Raw genomic sequence first — 26,777 nt, 5'->3', positions numbered from 1 at the left:
GCCCGCACTCCGAGCCTTGGAGGCCCATGGCCGCAAAGTACTAGATGCATCTTCACAGAGATGCGAGCCCGTGGTTTTAGTCCTGCCTATGCGGACAGACTCCTAACCAGTATACTTTATGCTTAGGAGAATCTCAGGCCAGCCCTCAGACAAATTGTTCCAGTGGCCTCAGAGCAGCAACTTCGGCAACCTTTGATCTGGAACCCCTAGTTCGTTTACCCAGTGGCCACATGGTAAGGGCTCGACCGCACATATCCTCGGGCGCTTTGAGAATGGGACCAGCCAGGTCTCTTGAAGATTGGATTGCACAAAGGCAGTTACCTCAGGAGGAGCGAGAGAGAGGCCTGACAGGGATCCGGTGTAGCGACAGGCTCCGCATCGACATTGACTCAGCTATTCTTCCAGAGTGGCACACTCCTACTCCAGACCCAACACCCCCAGTGTGGCTAGGCATGTTCACCAGACACGATATCCTCGTGGCGGTCCATGGAGCAGAAGAGGATAGTGGTCTTCTCACTTTTTCTATTGGATTACATGGCAGATTAGAGGGATCACAGCACCCTTTGGAGGATTTCAAAGGCTGCACCTTGGAGAGGGTGAGGGTGATTGGTTTTCGGGCACGGGCATGGCACATAGATACAGCATTGGCCAAGGTGGCCAGGGAGAAATTTTGGCGGTTATGGATTTGGGAGTGCTGACCTCTCACACGGTTGTAGTGGGACCCTGGAGAGTGGACTTGGCATGATCCCACAAATCGGGTGGAGCCTCTGGATGCCCGTTTCTTTGCATATATAGCACGGCTTGGACGCAGGATCCAAATACCGGAGATAGATGGCACACCAGTAGCAGCAACACACTGACAGTCTCAGGGCCCATCACAGTGCTTCCTTTCAGAATTCTGGAAGAGGCTTTGGGACAGCTTTCGGCCAAGGAAGATCACTCTCTTCCTTTGGCTGATGGCACACAGGAGTCTGGCGGTTGGTACTTGGCTGGCAGTCGGAGGTCGGTCAGCAGCTTGTCCAAGGTGCGGCCACCCCCAGGAGTCTTAGCGACATTGCCTTTGGGATTGCCCGAAGGCTCAACAGATTTGGCAGTGGATTCTCCGCATCTTCACTATGGATAGGGCATCGACCCGGATTATCACTTGGGGTACTGTCGCTTGGGCCACCGAGACTAGAGTGGTCAGGACCTACGAGGAGGATGGGGGAGGTCTTGCCCTTCAGATCTCCCACCATCGTATTGCAGCGGTACCGGTCACAGCCCCACCTGCAGGTGTCTAGCGACCAAGCTCATGCGAGCGATGTGAGATAACCTATCATATATCTCTTTCGAGGTGGCAAAGAAAACTGTCGGGGGCGGGGGGGGACCTTGAGCGACTTGACCAGTGGATCGCCACTGAGAGGATATAAGCCAATTCGTACCATTGCCTTGTTGTTCATTCCTTGGTGGGGAACCTTGCAGAGTAGGTGTTGGATTATTACCCCCTCTTGACCACCAATTTGGGGCATTGCTACCACCTTGGTTGTTTTGGCGATTCGAGTTAGTAGTGTTGGGGTTGTTACCTCTATTTTCCTTGGCTTTAATGCCACACTCACCATCAACATGTCCAGGCATTTGGCAATGAGTGCAGAATTTATTCTTTTTGGGAATGTTCTGCCAGTACGGAGTGGGTGTTGAGGCAGGGTTTTTTGGATCAGTATTGTTGCCTTGAGGTTCACCGTGATTACCTAAGTTGTTGTTCCCCTTCCCTTGCTGCCCTTTTTGAGTAGAGATGGTATTGGACACAAGAGCCCCCTCTTGAGTAGAGGAGGAAGAGGAAGACTTCTTGGGATAAAACTGGTTATGCGACCGAGCGAAGTGCAGGAGTTGGCACTCACACTCATATAGGTTAGGCATAGGTTCTAAACTAATGGTCTATGTGACAAAAGTAAAGAAACTAGGTGGCAACTTGTTCAGTAAAGTGATAACTTGGTCTTCCTAAGACTTGGCGAAGCCAGTGGTGGCGTACTCCACGGTAAGCTGTCGGTATTCAACAACCTTGATATTCAAGTCATCCCCCTCTTTGATAGAGAAAATTTGGATTTGATGCTCGAGATCAATGCAACGCATGCGATCATGTGCTGCATCTCTCTCAACAAGGTGTGCCCATCTGTCAAAGTCATAGGGGAACTTCTGGAGTTGTGAATGAAACTCCGGCACAAGGCCTTGCATGAGCTCCACAATGGCAATGGCATTCCTAGCCTCCCAATAGCGGATGACTTCAGGAGGTACTAGAGAGGGGTGGGGTTTTGGTTGAAATCCCTTCACCAGGTTCCAAGAACCTTGGGAAGTGAAAACTTGTTCCATAAGATTAGCCCAAGTCACATCTGAACTAAAGCTCACTGATTTGACTCGCCTGCGAGCTCCGCTCTCCCCCCCCCCCCCCCCCCCCCCCCCCCCCGCTGCTTCTCGCCATCGCGCCTCACTTTCCCCCCCCGCCAGCCCTCCGCGGTCCCCCCCCCCCCCCCCGCTGCTTCTCGCCATCGCGCCTCACTTTCCCCCCCCGCCAGCCCTCCGCGGTCTCCTCCGCCCTCTCCCCCGCCTTCTTCATCGCGCCCCTCTACGCCACCTCCCCTCCGCCTTCTGCCTCGCGTTCACCCCCCCGCCTCCACTCCCCCGCCTCCCTCCTCTTCTCCGCTTTCTTCCCCCCCCGCCTTCTCTTCCTTCGCCTCCCTCCTCGCTGCATTCCCCGCCTCTCCCCCCGCCGTTTACTTCCTTCCCCATTTCCTTTTTCCTCCGCCTCTCTAACATCCTTCGCCTCCCCCTCTCTTCTCTCCCCCGCCACCTTTCCCCCCTCCGCCCTCTTTCTCCTCCCTTCAGTCCCGCCCCTCCGCCCACCGTTAACTCCTCCCCGCCTCAGCTCCCCCCCCCCCCCCCCCCCCCCCCCCCGCGCCCCGTCCCCGCTATCCTGTAGCCCTCCGCTTCTCTTTTTCCTCGCAGGGCTGTGTCCCTCCCGTTGGTGACCCCGGTTTCTGGCTTTTTCCCTCTGGAGGACTCCATGGAAGCCGCTCCGACTAACCCTGCCGATTCCGGTCTCCGTCTGGAGTTCACAGCTGAAGATCTTCAGTTGTTTGTTTCCACAGTTTCCGCTCTTGAGGCCTCCTCCTTGGTCTGCAAGATAGTGGGTAGCCGTCCGATGCGGAGAGAGCTTCGCGACCTTCTGCAAGGCAGCCTTGTTGGCGTGCCCGCCAAGATCGTCAGCGTGGATTTTTTGGGACGTGGCTACTATCAGGTGGATTTCGAGTCCCCACAGGCAGCTCAGATGGTGCTGGCTCGGAGCCCCATTGCCCTCCGCTCTTCCCGGGCGTTCCTAGTGCGATGGACTCATGGTTTCGACCCCGCTTCTGACCCGCTAGCAGGCGCGACAGGTTTCCCCGTCACTATCTGTTTTCCTGGACTCCGTAGGGAGTACTTGCCCCTCTTGTCATCCATTGGCAAGGCGTTCGGGCAGGTGGTGGAGACGCCTCAGACAGCGGGTTCAGTGATTGCTCGGGCAGCAGGACTCCCGGCCATTCGGGTTGTGGTTCCGTCACCGGAGTCCCTCCCGAAGACGATCCTTCTCCCTTGTCTTTCTGGAGGACATATGATACAGCGCGTGGAGTATTCGGGCCTCCCCGGCCAGTGTTACATATGTCGGGAGATGGGCCATCTCGCACGCGCATGTCCCCGCAAGGGGGCTCATCCTTCACGTTATGCCGCCTCCGGACCCCCTGCTGGAGACCCGAGGGGTGGCCATCCACTTCAGAGACCGGACATCCCTGGCTCGTCACAGCAGGCGCCATCATCTGACGAGCAGGCCCCAGCGGAGGATGCCGCGCAATCCCAGGAGGCTGGCGGATGGCAGGAGGTTCGCCGGCGGAAACGCCCGGCCCGCAGGGACCGTCGTCGCAGACGCCAGCAGGCAGCACAGGCTGGCGGACAGGCGACTCCGGCTGGCGTACAGGCACCTATCCGCACTTATGCTCCTGTCAGGGATAGGCGGCCAGCAGGTCCCACCCCGATGGACGAGGATTCAGACTCAGTGCCCGTTGAGGCCGCTGGTGGAGCCTCCCACGTGGAGACCCCGCTCCCGCCTCCCCCCGCGGGGGGCCCCCCACCCTCCTTGGAGCAGATTCCTGAGGATCCTGGGCCGCACTCTTCGACCCCCGGCTCCCCTTCCCCTCACCCGGAGAGCACTCCTTCCACCCTTCCTTCTCCCCCCCCAGCCCCCCCTCTCCCGCCTCCCCCGGCGGCCCCCCCTGACACCTATCCTCTGGCAGATGCCTCTCCATCCTCTCCTCGCTCTCCCCCCTCCTCGCCACGAGCCCCCATCCCTCCCTCGGCCTCTCCAGGATACTTCGCCAGACCACCCACTGCCCCGGGGCAGCGCAGCTGGGTAGGCCAGAGCTCAGTCCAGCGGCTGTTCCACCGCCACTCCGGGCCGGTGGAGATGGCGATCCTCGCCTCGCCCGCCCCACAGAGTTCTCTCCAGCCTCCCCTGGGGGGCCCCCGCGAGTGATGGGGCTACCAGTGGATTACGGTTTTTTCAGGTGCCTCCAGCTGGATGCTGGCCCGTTCGAGACACTGGTCGCGCCCTTGCGAGTTTGCGTGGTGTGCCATCCCTCTCGTTCTCCCTCTGTGGTGAGCAGCATGGTGGCTTTCTCCTTTCCTCTCAGTGTTGCCCCAGACACAGCATGGGATTGTAACTCTGTAGAGGAAGTTTTGCGTGATCAGATACTGGAGTTTTCTCACCACTTCAGTGACTTGGGGCTCACGGACCTATTGCAGACTCGATTACACTCAGCCCGCATGAGCCTGTTTGGTATAGGAGACTGGCGGGCGGATCCGGTCCACACCTCAGTTGAGGCGGTGCTTCTGATTCTCCTCCATGCCGCCCCGAGGGTGCAGCCTACCTTTAGATACATATATGCAGAGGATTGGTCTCACGCCTATGCCCTGGACAGGGCGAAGGCGGAGTGGGGCTGGACACAGAGACAGGTCACCCTCTTTTTGGAGAGACTCCGCACCCGGACAGACAGTGATTATTCTCCCTCCAAGCCGGCGCCCAAGACTCACAGAGTGGAGGGCAGATCATCCGGGCCGGCTGAGAGGGGTGAGCCAGTGGAGGCTGCTTCACTTGCCATAGCTCATCCATGAGGATCCTCTCATGGAACATCCAGGGTCTCGGTGGACATCGCTGCTACATTGGCCGGGGCAGACTTCGACAGGAGATCCAGAGGGCTCTCGTTGGAGGACCCATCGATATCCTTTTCATCCAGGAGCACCACCTTTCTGCCGGGCGTACCCGCACCTGCGGGAAGATCTTGCCAGGCAGGAGTCACACTTTTTGGTCACCGGCATATGGCTCCCAGGGGAACCAGGGTGGAGTATGCATCTCAGTCAGCGAGCAGCTTCTATCTGAAGTTGTGGACTCTGGCATTCTGGTCCAGGGTCGTGCGCAGTGGATCATCCTTCGGGTTGGGGAAGACCGCATTGGCTTCCTCAACTTCTACGCCCCTAATGGGGCGACCGGGAGAGCCGAGTTCTGGAGCACCATTAGGCAGTCCCTCCCCTTGGCAGACCATTGGTGCCTCGGAGGGGATTGCAACATGCTGGAGGATGCAGAGGACAGGATGGGGGGCAGCCAAGAGACCATTCATGGGCCGGAGCTAGCTGCCTGGGAGGAACTAGTGCTTCAGGTGAGAGGCCAGGATCCGTGGACTCTCCCGGAGTTTGGCAGGTTGCAGGGGAGCCTATCTTTCTCGCGCTCGGATAGACGGGCCACAGGGGTTAATCTATCCCGCATCGACAGGTTTTACATTGATGAGTGGGCCTGTGATAGAGGTGGCACAGTGGGCATACTTGCAGGCTCCTCGTTTTCAGATCACTATCCGGTGCTTCTCCAGATCGAGGACCCCACGAGAGGAGAGCAGGGCCAGAGCGTCCGGATTCCAGATTGTCTCATAGAGGAGCCCGAGATTGCGATCAGAGTTGAGCAGGTCTGGCAGGAGCTGCAGTTCAGGAGAGGATCGGCAGCCAGCGACCTTGCCAGTGGCTTGCAGGAGATTAGCCAGATGCTCAGACAGGCTGCCTTGGACCGGCTGGAGGCTTTCAGAGAGCAGGAGAGGAGCCTACGGAGGAGTCTAGCGTCCCTCCAGAGACTCCAGGAGAGGGATCCTACGAGCCCTTGGATCTCAGAGCAGATGGAGTCAGCTCGCACGGAGATCAGATCCATCGAGGAGAGGAGGGTGGAGTTCCGATTCCATTCTCGGGCTTCTTTTTGGACACAGGCTGGGGACAGAGTGACTCGAGATTTCTTTGAGGCGACAGGGCCTCGCTTCAGACGAGAGGGTCTCAGGCGTCTCCGGCAGGCTGATGGCCAGGTTGTGGTGGATCCCCCCAGGGTTCGGGCTATAGCCACAGATTTTTACAGGGACCTTCTCTCTGCTGAGCCAGCAGATGACAGGGTGAGAGAGGCTCGGGAGGCAGTCTGGAGCTTCACGAGACCGGTTGTGCCGGCCCATTTACAGCACTCCCTTCTCTCTCCCTTCTCGGATACGGAACTGGAGGAGGCTCTTCAGGCATTACCTCGGGGCAAATGCCCAGGAGAGGACGGTCTTTCGGTGGCTTTCTTCCAGAGGTACTGGGGCCTCTTACACAGGGGCTTCAGATTGGCATTCCAGGAGATTATGGAGTCAGGAGTCATGCCGGACAGCATGGCTGAGGGTTTGATCCACTTGATCCCCAAAGAGGGAGGAGACAGACTGGAGATTAGACAGTGGAGACCGATCACCTTGCTAGGCACGGCCTACAAGGTCCTAGCTAAGGCGATCAGCAGCAGGCGGCTTCAGCCTCACCTTCCGGACATCATCCACTCCACGCAGACTGGCTTCATCCAGGATAGGAGCATTCTGGATAACATTTTCTCCTTCTGGGAGGCTACGGCTCTGGCTAGATTTCGACAGGAGGATCTGGCAGTGCTCCTTCTCGACTTCGAGAAGGCATATGATCGAGTGGACTGGCTTCTTGGAAGGCACTATGGAGAGGATGGGCTTCCCCCCTCAGTGGATCCGTGGGGTCTCTGCACTCTACTCATCGGCTCATAGCCAGGTGCTGATACAGGGCGTGCGCGGAGAGAGGTTCCAGCTCTCGCGCTCGGTGCGGCAGGGGTGTCCCTTAGCGCCCTTTCTTTTTCTTTTTGTGGCGGAGGCCATGAGCACTTTTTTGGCGGCACAGGATACAGGTTTGCGGGGCCTCCAGCTTCCCATCCGTACCTCGGAGGAGCTCCTAGACTCGGAGTTTGCGGATGACACTGCTGTCTATCTTCAGGGAGGTGAGGAGAACCTCCGCCGCTTCGCCTTAGCCATGGACAGGTTTTGCAGAGCTTCGGGCGCTTTGATCAACTGGCACAAGTCGTGTGGGTTGTGGGTCAGCTCTATGCCCCCCCCGACTTGGAGGCCAGTTGACGGTTTTCAGTGGCTGCCCCCTGGCACTACAGTGCGTTATTTGGGATGTTATGTGGGCATTGACATATCTCCGGAGCAGCAGATAGCCCCCCTTCTTCTGAGCATTCGGAAGAAGCTTCTGTATTGGAGTACCGCTCGTTTATCTCTGGCTGGCCGAGTAGTTGTGGCCAACCAGGTTCTGCTTGCTACTATGTGGTACATCACTTCCTGCTGGGCCTTCTCTCGGGCATGCATTGGCCAGGTGCAGCGGCTCATCAGGAACTTTCTTTGGTCCGGTGGCGACGGGCGGCCCGCCAGGGCCAAGGTGGCATGGGCGGTGATTACTCAGCCGAGGGAGAGAGGCGGCCTGGGCATTGTTGATCCTATTTGCCAAAGCCGAGCATTGCTTGGCAAGTTGGTAGTTCGTGGCCTCCTGCCAGGCGCTGAGCCGTGGAAGGAGTTTCTTGTTTCCAGGATGCTCAGCCGCACCCCTTCTCTTAGCGGCCCCTGGACCCCCAGCATTAGGTGGATCTTTACAGAGCAGCGATCCAGAGGAGTGGGCCTTGGCTTCGAGGAGCGTTTTGCAGCTAGCCTTCTGAGGGCCTGGTCGCATCTGAGGCCGTCACTCTTCCAGACTCCTCCGGGCACCGATGAGGAGCGCCTGAGGCAGCCATTGATCTGGAACCCCTTGATTCGACTTCCCAGTGGCCATATGGTTGGATCGCGGTCTCACGTGTCGTGGGGCCCTTTGAGCTCCGGCCCAGCCCAGTCCCTAGACGACTGGATATGTTTTCAGCAGCTGCCTCTAGAGGCTCAGGAGAGGAGACTCAGTGGGATGAGGGGCAGAGAGTTGATGAGACAGGACATTGAGGCGGCCATCCCCCGGGAGTGGCGGACCCCAGTACAGGACCCTCCACCTCGACAGTGGATGGGTGTCTTTACTCGGCATGAGATCCTTCTAGCGGTCTGCGGCACAGCGGAGAGAGTCGCCCCACTCACTTTCGAGGTGGGAGAGGGTGGCCAGCTTCAGAGGACACGACTAGATTTGGATGGGCTCCAGGGTTGTATTCTTCAGAGGGTGCGGGTGGTCGGCTTTCATCAGAGACAGTGGCATGTAGACCCCTCACCGGCCTCGATAGGGGAGGACTGTTCTTGGAGATTATGGGCTTGGGACAGCAGGCCTCTTATTCGCCTTCAGTGGGATCCAGGTGAGTGGTTTTGGCGAGATCCCTACTTGGCCCCTACCAGCCCAGGCATCCCCTTTTTTCAGTACACAGCGAGGCTGGGGCGGCGGATTCAGAGGCACAGGATAGCGAGCACCCCGGCGGCGGCCGAGCATTGGCGGCGACAGGGGCTCTCCCCTGCCTTTCTTAGGGACTTCTGGCAGCGCCTTTGGGCCAGCTTCCGGCCCCGGAAGGTGACGCTTTTTCTCTGGCTCACAGCGCATAGAGGACTGGCTGTGGGGGCATGGCTAGCTTTTGGCAGACACCCAGCGTCCTGCCCTCGGTGCGGCCATGCACAGGAGTCGCAGCGGCACTGCTTATGGGATTGCCCACAGGCTCAGCATGTCTGGCAGCGGGCTCTCAGGATGGTTTTTGCAGGCTCACCAGGTGAGATGCTGGTGACGTGGGGTGCGGTGGCTTGGGCCACGGACAGCGGCCCGGCCCTTGAATATGAGGACGTCCCTGGCAGCGCGACCATCCAGGTCTCTGACAGGGCGATGGCGGTGGTTCCGACGCCAGACTTCTCATCGGCAGCCCCTCAGGAGGGGGTCGGGCACAGATGGGAGATGATCAGCAGCATGACGGCTTGGCACATATGGAGAGCCCGATGCAGGGAGGCCATTGACCGCCAGGCGACTCCACCGGCGGAGGTCATACAGGCCCTCTGGGTGGACATCATTCACACCTTGAGAGGACACTGGGGGAAACTCCAGGGTGACTCGGATCGCATGAGAGGGCGCCGCAAGGCTTTCCTCCGCACTTGGCACCCTGGCCCTTTCCTCACCGCGAGGGGCGAGGATGTCACTTGGCACTACAGGCCTCCAGTCTGGCTTTTCTCACCTTCCATATGTACTACTAGGTAGCCCCCCCCAGAGAGCGGCCAGCCACGGGGGTGGAGCTCAGGAGTTCACTGTGTTTTATCCCTCCTTGCGAGGTGAGCTTTGTAGCCTTATGGCGTTTTCTCATTAACTAATAGAAGGATCTTTTTCCCGGAAAAAAAAAAAAAAAGATTAGCCCAAGTGGTGTAATTAGGCCCATTAAAACGAGTCTTTTTTGTGAAAACATTTCTAAACATAGAGACGTGAAAGGAAGGAGGTGGGGAGGTCCAGGATGGCTGGTACCCATATCCAGATTGTAGAGGGTTATAAGGAACTCCAAAATATCCACTAATACTCGGCACAGGTGTCGGACCTCGCGAGGGTACTCCATAAGATGGAATATAAGGTTGGACAATCGGCATAGGTGGAATACCTGGCTGAGGCACTAATCCTTGAGTAGGCACATAAGCAGGAAAATGAGTAGTACCTAAGATGGGTTGGTAAAATACTTGATACCCCGAAATGCTAGGTGGCAACATAGTGCCAGGAGGCATAGTGCTGAGAGATCCCTGTGTTGGGTAAAACCCATATGCAAGACTCTATGGGGGTGCTACCAATAATGGCTGCATGCCAACACCAGCAAGAAGAGCCATGGGTTGGGTAGGAGGGTTTTGTGCTTGAGGTTGTGCAATATTCCAAAACACATTAGGAGCAGGAGCAGAAGGTGAACTAGAAGAGAAAACAATGTTACCTCCTTGAACACCAGTAATCTGGGAGCGAACTGTGCTCCTAGACCCTCCTCTATTCGGGTTCATATAATTACAAGGATCGAGGATAGTTGATGGTACCATATGTTGAACCTGTGCTGCAGAAGAAGACACCCAGGTAGAATTAGGAACATAAGTTCTAAAAGGTACATACGAACCTGACACGGTCTCCGGCAAAGTTGATGGATGGCAGTGAATCTCTGAACGACCATGGTGGTACCTGTCCTCCCTGAGAAAAAGTCCCATACCAAAGTCCAAGCTGTCGACTAGACTAAGCAACAGGGCTCTCCAAATGAGAATGGATACTTCGGTCTAGTACTGGCACACTGGCTGTAGGCATGTATCCCCCTTTGGAAGTGAAGTCTAATAAGCTCACGGAAGAACAACAAGATGCCAAGGGTGTAGAGGGTGAGTAGGTGTAAACGGGCTGGCCGTCTCCCAAAGAAAGACCTCGAACGGGGCTCTCCAATGAGTAAGAAGTCCCATCCTCCGTGTGGTCTACATCTGAATAAGGAGAATCAACATCTGGTAAGAAAAGTTGGTCCTCTGGAATCATGGGTAGACGATCCATGCTGTGTGCTCTCAAGGTCTTCAATCCCTTTGCTCACGATATGATACCATGTGAGGGCAAAGGGACGAAAGGACCAGATTTACGAGAGATCAGAGCAAATCAACATAGCATGAAATAGATGAGTGAGCGTATGTATAATGACGAATGAGATCCAGTACAAGAGGCCCTCTAATGTGAAGAGACTCCAAATAGAAGACCGTCGAACAAGCAAATACGAGGTTAGAGCTGAAGCATGGTTGGTGTCGAATGAGCAGAGGGGGCTGCCGTCCCGATGTGAGTGGAGATGGGCAGAGAGGGCTGCTGTCCCAAGATATGTTGTTGCAGAGGGCTGCTGTCCCTAGATATGCTGTAGCAGAAAGGTATGCTGACCCAATGAAGTGCTGTAGCAGAGAGGCAAGTCAACTGTGCTGCAGATGCAAAGAGGGAAGAAAACGATGGCTGCTACAGGAACAAGGAGCTATGCTGCTGTTCAGAGAAGATGATGGTGAAGATCGGGCTGAACCAGTAGAAGTGCCGGCAACAGCAACAAATCAATGAATAATATATGTTGTGGAGCAGGCGCCGGCAGCAGCAAAGAACTCAACTTGATAATGGTGATGAAGTGCCGGCAGCAGCAGTTTTTGTCCAACATTTTGTTGTTGTTCTGCTGAATTATGCAGCGTTTATATATATGTTTATGGGCTGCTGGTCGGCCAGGCAAAGCAGTCGGCCAGCAGCGAGACAAAGAAATTTCAGGAAAAAAAACCCTTTTGGGCTGGGTAAAAATACCATGTTGGGTATATTTTCACACAACCTCGTCATCAAAATAAACTCCAAGTCCCTTCCGAGCAGCCATGTGAACTGAAAACAAGTTCTTTGAAAGCCGAGGCACAAGTAAAACTTCATGGAGAGTAGCAGAGGAACCAAGAGAAGCATTACCAATACCTAGAACGGGTAAGGAAGAGTCATCTCCAATGCGAACCGAAAGAAAGCTGCTGGTAATCCTCCAAAATATGTGAATGTTTGATCATATGGGCGGAAGCACCGCTATCACTGACCCACTCAACCTCTGTGGAAGAAGTTATATCACGAGGAAAGTATCATGTGTAGAGGTACGGGGAGAATCTGTAACTGCCATATATGCCACTTTGGCATTGCCCTCGTCCTTCACCTTTTCCTTGCCTTTGTTCTTATCAAAATCCTAAGAGTTATCTTTGGCTTTGGCTGCTCGAGAACTGTCACATTGAGCAAAACACCGTTCCTTCGTATGGCCAGATCTGCCACAAAAAGAACATTCCAAGGTTTTGTTACCTTTGGCCTCTGTAGTATCCTTCTTGCCCTTTCCTTGGGCAGCTTTGTTGTTGTTGTTGTTGTTGTTGTTGTTGTTGTTGCTGCCTCCTCATCCTCCTTTGTTCTTGCCCTTATCTTGGGCAGCAAAAGCAGATTCTGAGTTTCCTTTGCCTCTCATCAAACACTTGTCATCATGTAGATAACTCACAACTTCTTCAAAAGATGAAAGAGGCTAGCGAAAGTAAATATGATCTTTGAAGGAATCAACACAGGGAGACAATTTACCAAGCAACTTGTGGATCGGGTTGTTGATTGCACTCCCATATTCTTCAAGTTGCAAGGCCTCATAAATGGGCCAGATACAAGCATGCAGGGAGTCCATCTCGGGATGAACAATATTTCCAACATCCTACCTCCAATCAGGAATGGGTGCATACTCTCTAAACCACTGGATCCAAAGGATCAAATCACACCCTAAAAGAGGAGAGAATGACATCTTGCTAGAATGTTGCCCTCTAAACCTGAAACTCAAACTGCTGAGCTTTATGAGAAATGTGTGTACAAAGACCAAGGGTAAACCCGTTTGCATCTAGATGATAAGGAACCAAGGTACAGCTCATCTTGTTTGCCAACTGCGGAGAGATGGCATCCTCAGAACTACCCATGTCAAAGAGGACAATGAATTGTTGTCCCCTTGCACTGCCATAGGCATAGATAAGAGCCTTTAACTGTCCCTCAAACTCACCCTCCTACTTATGATCAAATGCCACTGGTGGCACTGAATTCAAAGCGGGCAAAAGCTAGACGGCATTTGAGGCTAATGGCAAAGGTGTGGATGGAGCTGCTATAGTTGCTACTTAGAAGTGGATGCTTTAGTAGACTTTCAAGCCTGCAACTTAGTGCAATCTTTCTTCCCGTGTCCCACAGTGTGACAAAAGAAACATTTTTCTATCCAGTACCGTGTCTGTTCATCTGGCTGGAGATAACCTCTAGTGATGCCCTCCTTAGCTTTTTCCTCGGGAGTCTTCTGGATTCTTCCTATTGCCTAATTGACCCTAAGAATTTTTCTTTTTCTCCTTTTGGTCTTTGCTATTCTGAGCCCCCTTACCCTAGGTAGATGACTGTTGTTGGGGCTTAGGAGTAGACTACACCTGCTTGGGCTTACCTCCATTTTACATCAGTTCCTGATTCTGAGCGAGGGTCAGTGCCCATGCATAACGCTCAAAATTCCTAATTGGGTACCTAATGTTAGTGTCTAAACCTCAAATAAACTGCTTGAGCTTATCTTCTTCCGACATGCCCAACTGTTGGACCATTGTAATGACCTTGTTGAATAGGTCAAAACAAGGGAACCACCCTGAGTGAGTTTGTAAAACTCGTCCTCAAGATTAGTCATGTGCTGTGGTGGAAGAAAACGGGCTTTGAGGTCAGCCACAAACGTAGTCCAATCAAATTGAAATTGGCCTGTGATGGGGTCTGTGTAAAGTTGTGACCAATGCTGCCACCAAGTAACAACTTCCCCAGTGAGTTGGGGTGTTGCCACATGGACTTTATCTCGTGGATTTGTAACTTTAGCTGAAGGAAAATGTGTTTCAAATTGATGAATAAACTGAATAATAGCAGCATGATCACACTTACCATCATACTTATTAAAATTTGGAGAGATTCGTATGACGATGGTGGTAGGGGCGGTGGAGGACGAGGTATTTAGAGCCGTCTTGGGGAGGGATGCCAGAATCTATGCCATCGTCTGCTAATACTGGATTTGCATGGCCTCCCGGTCAGGTCTTTGCTAAACTCTCGGTCGGCGGCTTCTCGATGGCACTGGTCTTCCTCATATTTGCGTGTGGCTTCCTTATCTCTCGTTGTTCCTCCGCATGTCTCTGTTCTTTTTGTTCTTCTGCTTTTCTTCTTCCTTCTTCACGTCTATCTTCGTCTTTTCTTCTTTGTTCCTCCATAGTGAAGAACATATGTGCCAAATTTGAGATGCCTTCTTTGGGCTTCTCTTTATTTGCTCCATCATTATTCTCAGGAGCTCTTCTGTGCTGGCGGAAGCGTACTTTCTGGGTGTGTCACGTTGGAAGCTTTGTGCCTCCATAACTTCCTGCTGGCATTCTTCTTGATGTGATTTCTCTCTTGACATAGTGGAGGCCTGGGTATATTTTTCATGCTGGCCTGGGTATATTTTCCATGGCCGATTGATTACCATATATGATGTCGGCCTGCTATATATGCTGGCCGACGGGGGTAAGACTGGTCCAGAGGTCTATCAGCTGGCCCATACCGCTGTCCAGGGCTGTGGACAGGCTGATGAAGCCAAGGGCCTGCCCTTTAGCTGGCCCAAAAGCATGCAATGCTTATGCTATTTAATGCATCCCTATTGCTAAGGTTGACTACTACATGCTCTATTGGATGAATTCTCCAAGTGGGTTAAGAGAATTGACTCTCGATTGACCTCTATAGCTCGAAGACTGGCCTACGTAGCTCGTGCCTGACTGTCCTTAAATTGAGGAGTCACAATGGGGTCACGGTGTATGACAACTTAACTATCCCTGGACTGAGGGCTCACAATGAGGTCACAACATACGACAAATATTCCTATAAAAAGGTACTACTTCTATACAAAATGTTGCACTGATGATCATGCCAGTGTGTCACTGTGTACCCCAGTGCAGGGTGCACGTGACAACAAATAAACACGCCGACCCCTCTAGAACCCACCAACCAGCACTTTAATTGACTTATTAAGCATGGGCTTAGTAAAGGTCAAAGCATCTCATAATTCACACAATGTTGTAAACCTTCTTCAACCAGGACAGCCAAAGGGAGCATAACGCAAAGGTGAACTTGAAGGTCAAGAACCAGATCATCTTCAAGCTGAAGGTTTACAACCAAGGGAAGATATACAGATTTGAGTCTTTTTCTCATCATTCAATAAAGCAAATACACCATCCTTGGTGGGGGCCCTGCAAAGGATATTTGGGACCCAATTGGGTGTAATGTGTCTTTGTTGTTATTCTCCTCTCTCTCTCTCCCCCTCTCTCTTGCACTCATACTTCCACTATATTGTGCAATTGTCAGGAACCAAGGTGCTGAATATTCATTATCTGATGTATAATCCTATCTGCAAGCTTCCGCATGTTACAGTGGGTGTCCAAGAACCCCAAGATTGGCTACAAAGTATGCATCCCCGAGCCATAACACTAGGTTCCATATTCTTTTTTGATGTCAAGATAATCGGAGCACTAGACACCCAAGAATACAAAAAACTTTTGAACTTCTGAAGAGCATTCTTTTGGCCAAGTATGAATAAGAATGCCCAGGGTTGTGCTATTAAGTGAAAGTGACAAAGGTAGAATGTCTTCAAGTAGGTGCACTACTACAACCATTGAAGTGACAAAGGTAGAATAAGAATGCCCAGGGTTGTGCTGTTAAGTGAAAGTGACAAAGGTAGAATGCCAACAAAAATCACTCGTTTCATTCCAACCATGGAGGATGCGAAAAGACTCTCAAATTAGCTCCACTATTTGTAAAACTTGTTTAAAGGTTATGGGCTGCCACCTAATGTTGTTAGTGATCAAAATCGTAAATTGGACAGTAACTTCTGAATGGCTATCTTTTCAAAGGATGGATACAAGATTGCACATGAGGCACCATTTAACATTCTCAAGCAGAAGGGGAGGAAGGGTCAATGATATCATTGAGGATATGCTCCGTGTTTATGTAAATAACTCACATACTAATTGGGAAGGGTATATACCGATATTAGAGTTTCCCTCAGCTACATGTTTTAGGCCATTTATAATGATGTAAATGTACTCAACGTATTTACTTAGATATTTGGAAAATGGAGGAGATAGATCAAAGGAAAGCTCAACTTGGGAGAAAGGTGATTTCCTAATGTGACGTAAACAAAGGAACCATTGCATGCCTTGTATTGATGGCATTCCACTAGAAGTGGGTGTGTAAATAGAGTTTAGAGGACTACACTAGTAGGTGAGGTCATCAATGTGAAGAGACATTCAAGCATTGGGCAAGGGAGACTAAGTCTGACACAAGATTAGAAGTATAACGTGGAATTACCAAAAAATGGCTTCACAATAGAAGATAATCATACAAGGACCGGTCGTGGCTGGGAGGTGAATAGTGACAAATTGCCTTCGTGAAGCTGTGATTTGTGTAATTGAAGCAATCAAGCAATCAATTTGCTGTCTAGGAATTGGGGCTGCATAAGTATCAAGAATGTACTCATATTCACAAGGACTATTGTTGGCCACCACATGCAAAATCTGTGCTGTATAAAGTCACCCTTTCAAGTCACAAATATATGAGTACAAATACATCGAATCCCATCAAGCCTCCAAATGCTCCACCATGGTCTCAAGTAATTAGCGCCATCTAGCTACTCTATACTCCCATTGAGTTGACTGCCAAGCCTAGAGGCTGGCCTTGAATAAAATCTACAATGAGGGCACAAAATCTCTGCCAAGTGTATAGGTGATGCTCCCTCTTTTCTTTCTTGCCTTCATGATTATGTTGATAATGAATAACTTTGTCTCCAAGGTATCATGCTTTCACATTGGCACCAAAAGTTTGGCAGGTATTGTAAGGTATTGCATCAGAATACTACTTCCTAATCCGCATAATGAAAGAAGTATGTCCTAAAGTTGTTGGGGAAAGTGCCAGAACATAGAAACAATACTCCTCTTCTCGCCATGTTTGAGGTCCAGCTTGTCACCTAGGCCACAGATTTCATGCATTTTCAAACCATCTTCCTTGTCTAGCTACTCTCTAGACTACAGCAATTTCCGTTTGCTCTGCACGTCTTCACGTCTGTAGTGTTGCGCTTGGCAACCTGAAATAGGACCGTCTTGAGTGATATTGTTTCATACCTAAATGGAGCTAGGTTTATTTAGAGATTGTTTGGTGTTGATATTATTTTCTGATAGGTTCTTCGAATGTGTGAATTGCATTCATACTATTCGAAAATTTCAAAAACAAAAACGCTGAGACCTAGCTGTGCGCAATGTAGCTATCAAGTGTAAGATGTTCACCTCGTCGAGAAGGGCAGCCTTGGCGTCCTGCTGTCTGCGGTCGTACCTCCGTAGGAACTGCAAGCCGGTCCCACTGATCAGTTTGGTCGCCGTGTACGTCTCCCACGGTATCACCCGCTCCAGCACCTAGGGTGTGTCTCCCGCAGTTTCACGCCAGAACAGATAGATTGAGAGAGAGACAGACAGAGAGACAGAAACAGAGACAGAGGGAGAGGGGCGTTGGTACGCACCTCCTCTCGAGAGAGTTCCATCGCTTAATGTCGTTCTGTACAAACCAAGACTCTCTCTCTCTGTCACGATCGTAAACGCGCAATATATATATATTTGGTTAAAGGAATTTATTTTATTAATGTTTTTATGTACTTCTTGATTTCTTCCTCTATGTAGGATTTTTTTTTAACCCAGAACTCATCCAATACAAGGGTTTTTAAAATTTATCGTCCATAGATTTTTTTAAATGTAAAAAAAATCCTATGGATTAAAATTACCAAAAAAGTCAATGTGTCTCTCTATCCAGAATGAAGCAAAGCACAATAAAATTAAAAAAGTTACGTTTTAGAGTGTGTTAATCCAAGGCCATTTCACCAGCGTCCATTTTCTCTAGTAGTTGGAACCAGTGCTCAGCACCTCCTTCTCGAACCTCCAAATTCTTATCACGTGGTAGCTTGGTGAAACTCTTCCTTGAGATAATATAGAGATGCATCTCAATGACAAGCTCTATCTCTTCATCGCCATCACTATAGTCAAGGCTTTAACAGAGACAATGCAGAACGAGAGAGAGAGAGAGAGAGAGTCCCCTATGAGAGAGTTGGTCAGGGCTTCAACATAAATAATACAGATGGAGATGGAGAGAGAGAGAGAGAGAGAGAGAGAGAGAGAGAGAGAGAGAGATTAATGATGGTTAAAATCATCAAACTAAAATTTATAGGTTTCCAAACTTGGTTAAAAAATCTTTACAACACTAATTAATAATTTTAGATTTTTTACAATCGTTTGCCCCATAGTATGTTTATTTTTTTATTTTTTATCATTAATCGAGGAAGCTTACCACCTATATGATGTTGACTTTGAGCGTCAGGTAGAGGATATTTTTTCCCAATAAAAGTTGTTTGCCAAAACTAAATAAAATGTATCAACGTTTCTCAAAAATAAACACAAGCTACTACATCAAAGGTGTCCCTTAGTTGTTGTGATTTTCCTTCTTTGCCAAGTAAGATATCTCCTCTTTTAGAGAAATAGAGAAATTTGGAGGTAGGAGGAAATGAAGAGTCGAGAGATCGAGTAGTTAAGTGGGCATTTAAGTGCGTAACGTCTAGCGGAGATCGTGGCCGAGTGGGGCTTTGCCTCACATGTGTGGACGCATGCCCCGTACCTTGTGAGGGATGATGAACTCCATGCATGGAGTGTGACTGGGAACAACGTCTAGATGAGGATGCTGGCGGTTGGGGGGGGCTGGGGGAATGAAGGCTCCGAGGAGATCAAGAGGATGTGGGAGACAAAGGATGAGGGAAGGGATCGTAAGAAATCTTCGCCAAAAAGGGTAGTAGATAGGATTATTGCCCAAGCGCAAAGGCTTCAAACCAGAGGCAGGAAGGTATGTCTACAAGTTTCACCTAAGTTGGTGAGGAGTCAAGTCGGGCTGTTTTCCTTGTGTAGTGTTATTGTGTCATGTTCAAGCAAATCTCCGTCCAAAGCGATGTGGCTAGATGGCTGCAGGAAGATGTTTTTCATGGTAAAGTGGTTTCTCAGGTTTTCTATCGAGGCAAAGGTTTCTTTAATATTCTGTTTACCAAAGCTCAAGCTATGTCGGAGTTGTTTGCCAGAGATCCCCTCTTTATGGATCATAGGCTAATGCATGTTATTCCATTTGATCTTTTTTTTATGTTAATAAAAGCCTTTCTGAAGCCTGCCCTATTTAGGTGGAGGTGGTTGGGCTACCTCCTTGGCTTCGTCCAACCCTGAGGAAGATTGCTAGAGTGATTGGCCCGGTTCTATATTTACCAAAAGATGATGTGGGGAATCACGTATGCATTGCATGGAATATAGCCATAGGGATGCCTAATTCTGTAGAAGTGGATTTAGGTAAAATGGAATTGATGTTGAAGTTGGGGCCTTTTCTTGGTGCATGCTTTAAATGTAGTGGGTTTGGACACATTGCTAGAAACTGTGTAAAGGGGAGTCGTGTTAGATCTAAGGGTGAGAATAAGGATAAACATGAGGTTGGGGGAGAGAATAAGATTGTGGAAAAGGAGGTCTGTAGAGATAAAGGGGAAGTGGATAAAGGAAAAGGGACTGTGGAGAATGATGGGGACTCTATAGGAGAGGGAGGTTGGAGGATAGTGAAAGGGAAAATGATTGTAAGGCAAGCTAAGGCAGAGCTAGGGCTAATCAGGGTAGTAAACATTCTGACAATCTAAGCCCATTGGTGTATTCAGACCCTTTTAATCCTTTAGGGGAGGAGGATAGTGGGACTTCATCAGTTTGGAAATTCAATTAGCAAGTTGATGAAGCTTGGAAAGAAATATAAAAAGAAGGGGATCAAGGGGGAGGAGTGGAGAGGAGATAGAGATGGTGCCTGAGACTACATTATCATGAGCTCAACTATCAGAGTTAATGGGTGTACATGGAATGTTAAGGGGATTAAGGATAAAAAGAAGAGTGATGCTTTTTGGAGCTTGATCAAGGATTGGGACTTGTTTATATTAGCTATTCAAGAACATAATTTATGTTGCAATTTTATCCTAACACTCATTTCTATTGATTTACAACATGCCTTCTACCTTCACTTTGAGTCGGCCATTTTAGAATTCTAACCAGTGCAATTGTAGCTAAGACACACTATTCTCGCACATTGCACTCTATGTATGGCCACCAAGAAATGACTATATACAACATGTGAGGATAGCCTAAAGAAAAGGGAGTGGGGGGCCAAGAAGGTGAGAACCCACTACAAAAAATAAAAATAGGGAGGCCACTTCTATAGATCTTCCTCTTCTGAAGTTAGGGGAGGGGGGACAGGCGGGGGCACAAGGCGAAGGGGGGAGGGAATGTGATGGCGAGAGAAAGACGAAGGGGAGGCAACACAAGGGGCTAAAGCGAAGGGAGGGGAGCGATCAGGGGAGAAGGTGAAGAGAGAGAGAGAGAGAGGGGGGACTAGCAAGGTTCCGAAGGCTATAGTTAGATAGCCTGGACCTTGTAACTTGGAAGAATTATAAATATAGACCATATTAGTTATTGTTCTACATCGTATCTAGTCTTGATTAGTCATTGCTTTAATAGGGAAGTAATTGTATCTAGTCTTGATTAGTCATTGCTTTTATAAGGAATTGATTGTTTTTCTAGTCTCGTTCTAAGTGCTAGCCTTAATCATGGTTGAGTTTTCCCTTCACTTGCTTAGAAGTGGTAGAAACTCAGCTCCTTGGTCTTTGTATACAATTTTTGTCCTCTTATTTTGGACAAAATATTTACATTTGAACCTGCACCTACTGGTTGGGCACTAACAACATGATTAGGGATGTCGTAGCACCTATTTCATTGTATGCATAATGGATTGATGATCTTATAATTCATGATTAGACAATCTTTGAGATAAAGTTTGCACTTTTTGTATGTTTAACATCTTTGCTTGTTTTGTTGTAATTCATTAGTCATATAAAATTTGTAGCTTGTTTCATAGAATTTCATTGTTTTTGTTTGTTTTGTTGTAGTTAGTTTAGTCATTTGATAGAAATCCTTTTATTGTCTTTTCATTTCTAGTTGCTTCAATATAGAAATTTAATTTTGGTTTATTAACATGTACATGTCTAGTTTTACAACTATTGCATTAAGTAATCAATATATTGTCAATTTGTGTTGTGTCTTTACATTCTCTGGTTTGGTCTTGTTTCTTTTTATTATTGTTGTTGTTATTTATTGTGTCTTTTTGCATTCATTTTTGGTTTTAGGGATAAATTTTGTGTCTTCTTTTCATTAAAAGCTTCTAATAGAGCTCATTGAGGAGGAATCAGGGAAAGCATCTCAAAGAGACCAGAAACATAATTCTTTCAACAACAAAAGGGTTCTTACAGCCCAAAGAAAAGGACTACTTCATTGCATGTTTACCTAGTTACTTAGATCAATATTCCCACCAATTTTTTGTACATGGTAAGATTCTCCAAGATCTCACCCACATCTACACTTAACTTGCCATTTTTCTCTAATGGCATCAAAATAGGCTTGAAGCTTGTCATATCCTACTTGGACAACATGTCCAACCATACTGCCTCTATGACAACCATATCCCCTTAGAGGTTCTTATCACCTCAATGCAAAGAAAGGATCTCAGCTCACCCAAATCATTCATGTCAAATTTTTGCTTGAGGAGACTCTTTACACTCTCAATCTCTTCTTCACTATCACACCCTACAATTAAGTCATCCACATAAATGGTGACAAATGTAATCCCTTTATCACTCTTTCTCACATATAAAGAGTGATCAACATTTGCTACATGAAAACCAATGGTGAAAATATATTGTGATATCTTATCATGCTATGTTCAAGGTGTATGCTTTAAGCCCTACAAGGCTTTTTGTAGCCCCCCCTATAATCAACATTTCCACATAAATGGTGACAAACACAATGCCTTTAGCATAGAAGGCTTTTTGGAACCTGCACACAAACTCAAGGTGACACGCATCCTCATACCTAGGTAGCTAATCCAGGGACACCTCATCTTGCAAATTACCATGCAAGAATGCATTCCTCACATCCATTTGATGCAAAGTCCAACCTTTTGATGGAACCACACCGATCACTCCTCTCATAGTTGACATGTTCCCATTTTGGCAATAGGTATGAATGTCTCCTTATAATTGATGACATAGGTCTAAGCATAACATTTGGCAACCAACCTAGCTTTGTACCTACTTATAGAACCATCAAAATTGTGTTTTAAATGGGAAACCCACTTACATCCAATTGCCTTCTTTACCTCAGGCAATGGTACCAAATCTGATGTCTCATTTGCATCTAAGGTAACCATTTCTTCATCCATGGATTTTTCCTAATGTATATGCCCTATTACATCATCGAAGCATGTGGTTTCTATGCTCTAGGGATTCACATAGAAAATATGTAAAATATCACCTCGGTTTAATAGGAGGACTTTTTTAATTTATATTTTTGAGATAATTTATTAAAATTTTAAGGACTCTCTTAGTCACAATAATTGTTTATGATTGTTGCACCTTTGTGCAACCACGCCTTCTTGTATATAAGACTAAATACCATCCTTCACAAGAGCATACCAGCTACTCGTCTCATCAAATAGAACATCCTTGCTCATTCTCATCCCACGTGTGATAGGCTTGTAACATCTATACACTTTTTGCTTAAGGGAGTAACTAATGAAAATATAACTTTCAACCTTGGAATCCAGCTTACTTCTCACCTCATCTAGGATATGCACATACAAAATGCATCTAAACACTTCCAAGTGTGACAAATCTGGTTTTCTAATAGTATATTTTTCTTTAGGCATCATACCATGAAGTGCTCTAATGTGGGGGCCCTATTCAGAATAAAAACTGCAACCACAACTGCTTAAGCTCAAAAATGATGAGGCAATTCTTTCTCACTCATTAATGCATGAGCAACTTTTGTAATGTGTATGTTCTTCCTTTCTGTACTTCATTTTTTGTGGAGTATATCTGCATGTGTATTGTCTCCTAGTTCATGTTAAGATAAATAATTATTGAACTCATTAATGAAGTATTCTCCCCCTTCATTTGACCTTAGGTACTTTACATATAAATGTGTTTCCTTCTCAACTTATTTTTTCAAAATTCTAAAAGTGAGTAAACACTTCATTTTTTTCCTTCATGAAGTAGATCCACACGTTTCTTGTGTGGTCAATAAATGTATCATAGTTTTTGTATCCTCTCATTGACACCGTCTTTGTAGGCCCCACCACTTCAAGTGGTTTCGTGCTCACATTCTTATCATGGAGAAACACTTATTTTGTTTTCTTTCTAAACTAGTATTGTTGAATACTTTATGCATTCCATCAACCTTGACTTTGGCAACAAACCTATACCTTATGTTGAATACTTTATGCATTCCATCAAGTGGTTTCGTGCTCACATTCTTATCATGGAGAAACACTTATTTTGTTTTCTTTCTAAACTAGTATTGTTGAATACTTTATGCATTCCATCAACCTTGACTTTGGCAAACCTATACCAATTTTAGTGGCCTGCATAGACTTTAGGTGTTGTTGATTAACACGATCAATAAATTTTGACAAGATTTCAATATTTGTAATAACACTTGCACCATGTGAAAATATAGAAACCTCCACCTTAGATATGTTTACATCAAATGTGAACATTCTTCCAACTCTCTTTCCCTTTTTAACCACCCAAGTGGCATTTAGTGTTGAAATCTTAAGGCTGTGAACAACACTATTGATATGACAAAGACTAGGCTGCAAAAACAATAGATGGAAAATGGCTGAGTAAGTTTCATGGTGTGGGAGATGCACACAGTGGTTGCGAATAGCAACACACCCCTTTATCACAATGCTGATAATTAATAGGACCCGAGTAGTGACTAACTTAATGAAGTAGGGAAAATGGTTCAAGCAGCAAACAACTAACTGATCAACCACCAATGCAGGATGGTGCAAACCACTTCTTGTGATTGGATGGCAATGCCACAAGTTGCTACCATAAATGTGATGTAGCACCTTGGCTATAGCAAGCTCAAAGCTCCAAAAAAATCACTAGTTCTCATATTCAGCAATAAATGGTTTGTTTGATGGAGAAAAAGAAGCTCTCATGTTCTCAAATGTACAACAATTTGTTACATCACTATGAATGTGCCCATTGTTTATTGACATACAACTGATGTATGAAACCCTCACATCAACATCAAGAAATCTAGCTTACTAATATAGGCAAGCAAACCTCATGATGATTCCTTACATGGCATAAATGCATTGGCAAGACTAGTGGAGTGATTACTTACATGATAACTACTGCAGTGGGCATCATGTTCATGATATAAATTGTACTTATTACTACTTCAGACCTTTTTTTTAAAAAGGCATTCCTTTCTCATTCGTCAATGCATGGTGACTTCTAGAATATGCTAGGGTGTATTAACTCAATAGTCCTTCTCGAAGATAACTACTCACAAGTGAAACCTTTATATATGAAAAGCATTTACATCACTCAAAAATCTTAGAAATATAAAAGTTTCCTTTCCTAAATCTTCTTAGAAAAATCCTCGAGACCACGAATTCTCATAATCTTCTCAAGGATAATATCTTATGGAAGGAAGGAGCTGGGGTCAAGCCGTCATTCCAAGATTTACAGTCCAATGCTTGCCATTATGTTACCCAGCTAGTCTAAGGTCAAAAATTTTCCTACAAAAGACATCATTCTCTAAGGCATTGCCAATATCTACAGCCTAGTAATAACCAATGAGTCTAATCTCTTTTAGCTCTTATGATAGATGGTGACGTTTTGAACAAGCAATTCTATATCTCCCAACATGGATCTTAACAATACAAAGACGATATTGGTCGTCCCAAATATGGGTCCAACCATCAGCTCACCCATTATCCCCCAACATCTCTACTTCATGCTCCAATATCCATTGGAAAGTGCTCCAAGATCCATTGGAAAGTATGGATACGATCTCTTACTTGTAACTTGGTTACAAGTCATTAACCCATTCATTGTAAAGGCCTTCTAGAAAGACATATAGTCATGATTATTGAAAGATAACAATCAATATTCTTACCTTCATCATTCTTTTTCTAGAAAACATCATTATTATAACCGTGGGTTTACTTTGACACCGCGTGCCCTTGGATCCATGACCAATTGGCATATGCGGGTTGCCTCCACTTAGGTCCCGTAATTTCGTTATCGAGCCCAAGAGGGTAAGCACATAGCATAAGGACCCACATGTGCATAAAATTTAAAATTTAAATAATATTGATTTTATTCCTTCTCATCATACAAGAGAATACAAGTAGGAAAATTCACACACTAATGCAAGTATGCTAATTTCGCACAACATGCTCATGCACGGTTCTTGCAAGAGCTTTCATCATCATATAAGAGCTTGCAAAAGGAAAGCACCAAACTCATCCGGCCCACCCATCTTGTGGGGAGCTGCTTCACTTTTGACGTATAATTGGGTGTGGCAAACCTTGTCAACCCTAAAATGGGTTAACAGTATTCTTGCTAGCGAACTCGATGGAATCCAATCCATTAACTTTACCATGTCAAATGGCAAGAGAAAGAATCAATCAAAGACTATATCAACAAAGTAAGATACCTTCACTCTTGATGCTCGAACAATGACACATTCTTTGACGAACAATTAACTAGGAGATTTCTAGGAAGGAATCCTTAATTTAACCTTGTATAATGCCTTGTACTCAGAAAATCATAAAAACTTTAAGCCATGTTATAAAAGTGACAGACTTTGATGATAACTTCATGGAAGCTTCTTTAAGGAAGCTCCCTGAATGGACCCCTTTTGAAGAATCCTTTGGTACTTTACCTTTAAAGATGGGCGTCAAAGAAAAAGAGATAAGACGCACCAGCCATAGAAGGCCTAGCAGCCCATGTTCATGTAGTAGATGAATGAGTAGTGGAAGGTCGAGATAAGAAAATATAATAAGGGCCAACCACATATGTGTCCCAGACGTAAGTTGGTCTAGTGTATGCCATGCCAAAACCACACAAGCAAGGAACCCCCCACCTAAGACCGAGACAAGGAGGAATCTCGTGTGCATACTACATAAGGATGGGAAACCATGACACTACCCATTGCCTACAAGAGTCAACCTCAGAGAGAAAACCACTAGTTTCTGCCTCTCCACCCACCCCGTGGATTTGTCGGCTCCATCGACAAGACCCATGCTTGCCAATGCAACTCAACTAGGGCAGTATGTGCCCCAAAGAATTCTAAGAGTTCTAGAACTATCCCTATTGCCTCCAGTATTACCACAACAATTACCCATTCCCAAAGTGACCCCCTTTAACAAATTAACCCTGATGAAAATCCATGAAGGGAAGGAAGAGGGAATAGTAGGGGACACTAACTACCTAGAACTAGTAGAGGCTTAGAGCCCCCTAAGTCAAATCTTAAGCCACTACGTTCATAATGGCGATAGTATCTACCTTGTATATATAACCATAGTGTAATCAAATAGGGGGAGGGACATCAATGTGTTAGGATCCATGTTAGGATAACATTGTTGGATAAAATTAATGTGTACATGGGAATGAGGGATAATATATGAAGCATAACCTTTAGGGGAACAGGTGCAAAGGCTAAATCTATTAGCATAAGCGGTAAAACTCTCAAAAGCAAATCGGCGCTTGGTAGGAGAGAAATCAGGGTGAGGGAATATTGCTGATTGATAACTCAGTTTACGGGCTAGAATCATGGAGAGAACATGGGAGAATCTCATTAGTATCTTAAGCAAGATTAGGGTCACCTAATCAGATATACTCAAAGCCTATATAATGAGGCTCATATTCATGAAAAAAATAATCCTCACGCTTTATATTATTATGCTGGTTCTCTGTTAATTGCTTTGCGTATTGT

The 26,777-nt window shown here is 47.3% G+C and overlaps 1 protein-coding gene across 2 annotated transcripts in view; it reads right to left on the bottom strand.

The window, feature by feature from the left end:
• LOC147607760 (V-type proton ATPase subunit H-like) overlaps positions 1 to 17,478 on the bottom strand; it is a 28,265-nt gene extending 10,787 nt beyond the window's left edge. Inside the window, exons 1-3 of one of the 2 annotated variants that reach the window (XM_086789866.1) lie at positions 17,396 to 17,478; positions 17,166 to 17,291; positions 16,274 to 16,966 (exon numbers count right to left, since the gene is read on the bottom strand). In XM_086789866.1, the coding sequence (XP_086645992.1) occupies positions 16,892 to 16,966; positions 17,166 to 17,291; positions 17,396 to 17,416 (222 nt within the window). In that variant the 5' untranslated portion in view covers positions 17,417 to 17,478 and the 3' untranslated portion in view covers positions 16,274 to 16,891. Of the gene's footprint in view, positions 1 to 16,273; positions 16,967 to 17,165; positions 17,292 to 17,395 lie in introns of those variants that run through there. The other variant, XR_015264592.1, reaches the window with a different exon arrangement.
• Between the last annotated feature and the right edge of the window lie 9,299 nt (positions 17,479 to 26,777).

The sequence above is a fragment of the Cibotium barometz genome, chromosome 54 (assembly GCF_041138505.1).
Source record: "Cibotium barometz isolate CiBa-2024 chromosome 54, ASM4113850v1, whole genome shotgun sequence".
Classification (NCBI taxonomy): Eukaryota; Viridiplantae; Streptophyta; class Polypodiopsida; order Cyatheales; family Cibotiaceae; genus Cibotium; species Cibotium barometz.
The sequence above is the reverse complement of the archived record's forward strand: the minus strand, read 5'-3'. Positions and strand labels throughout refer to the sequence as shown.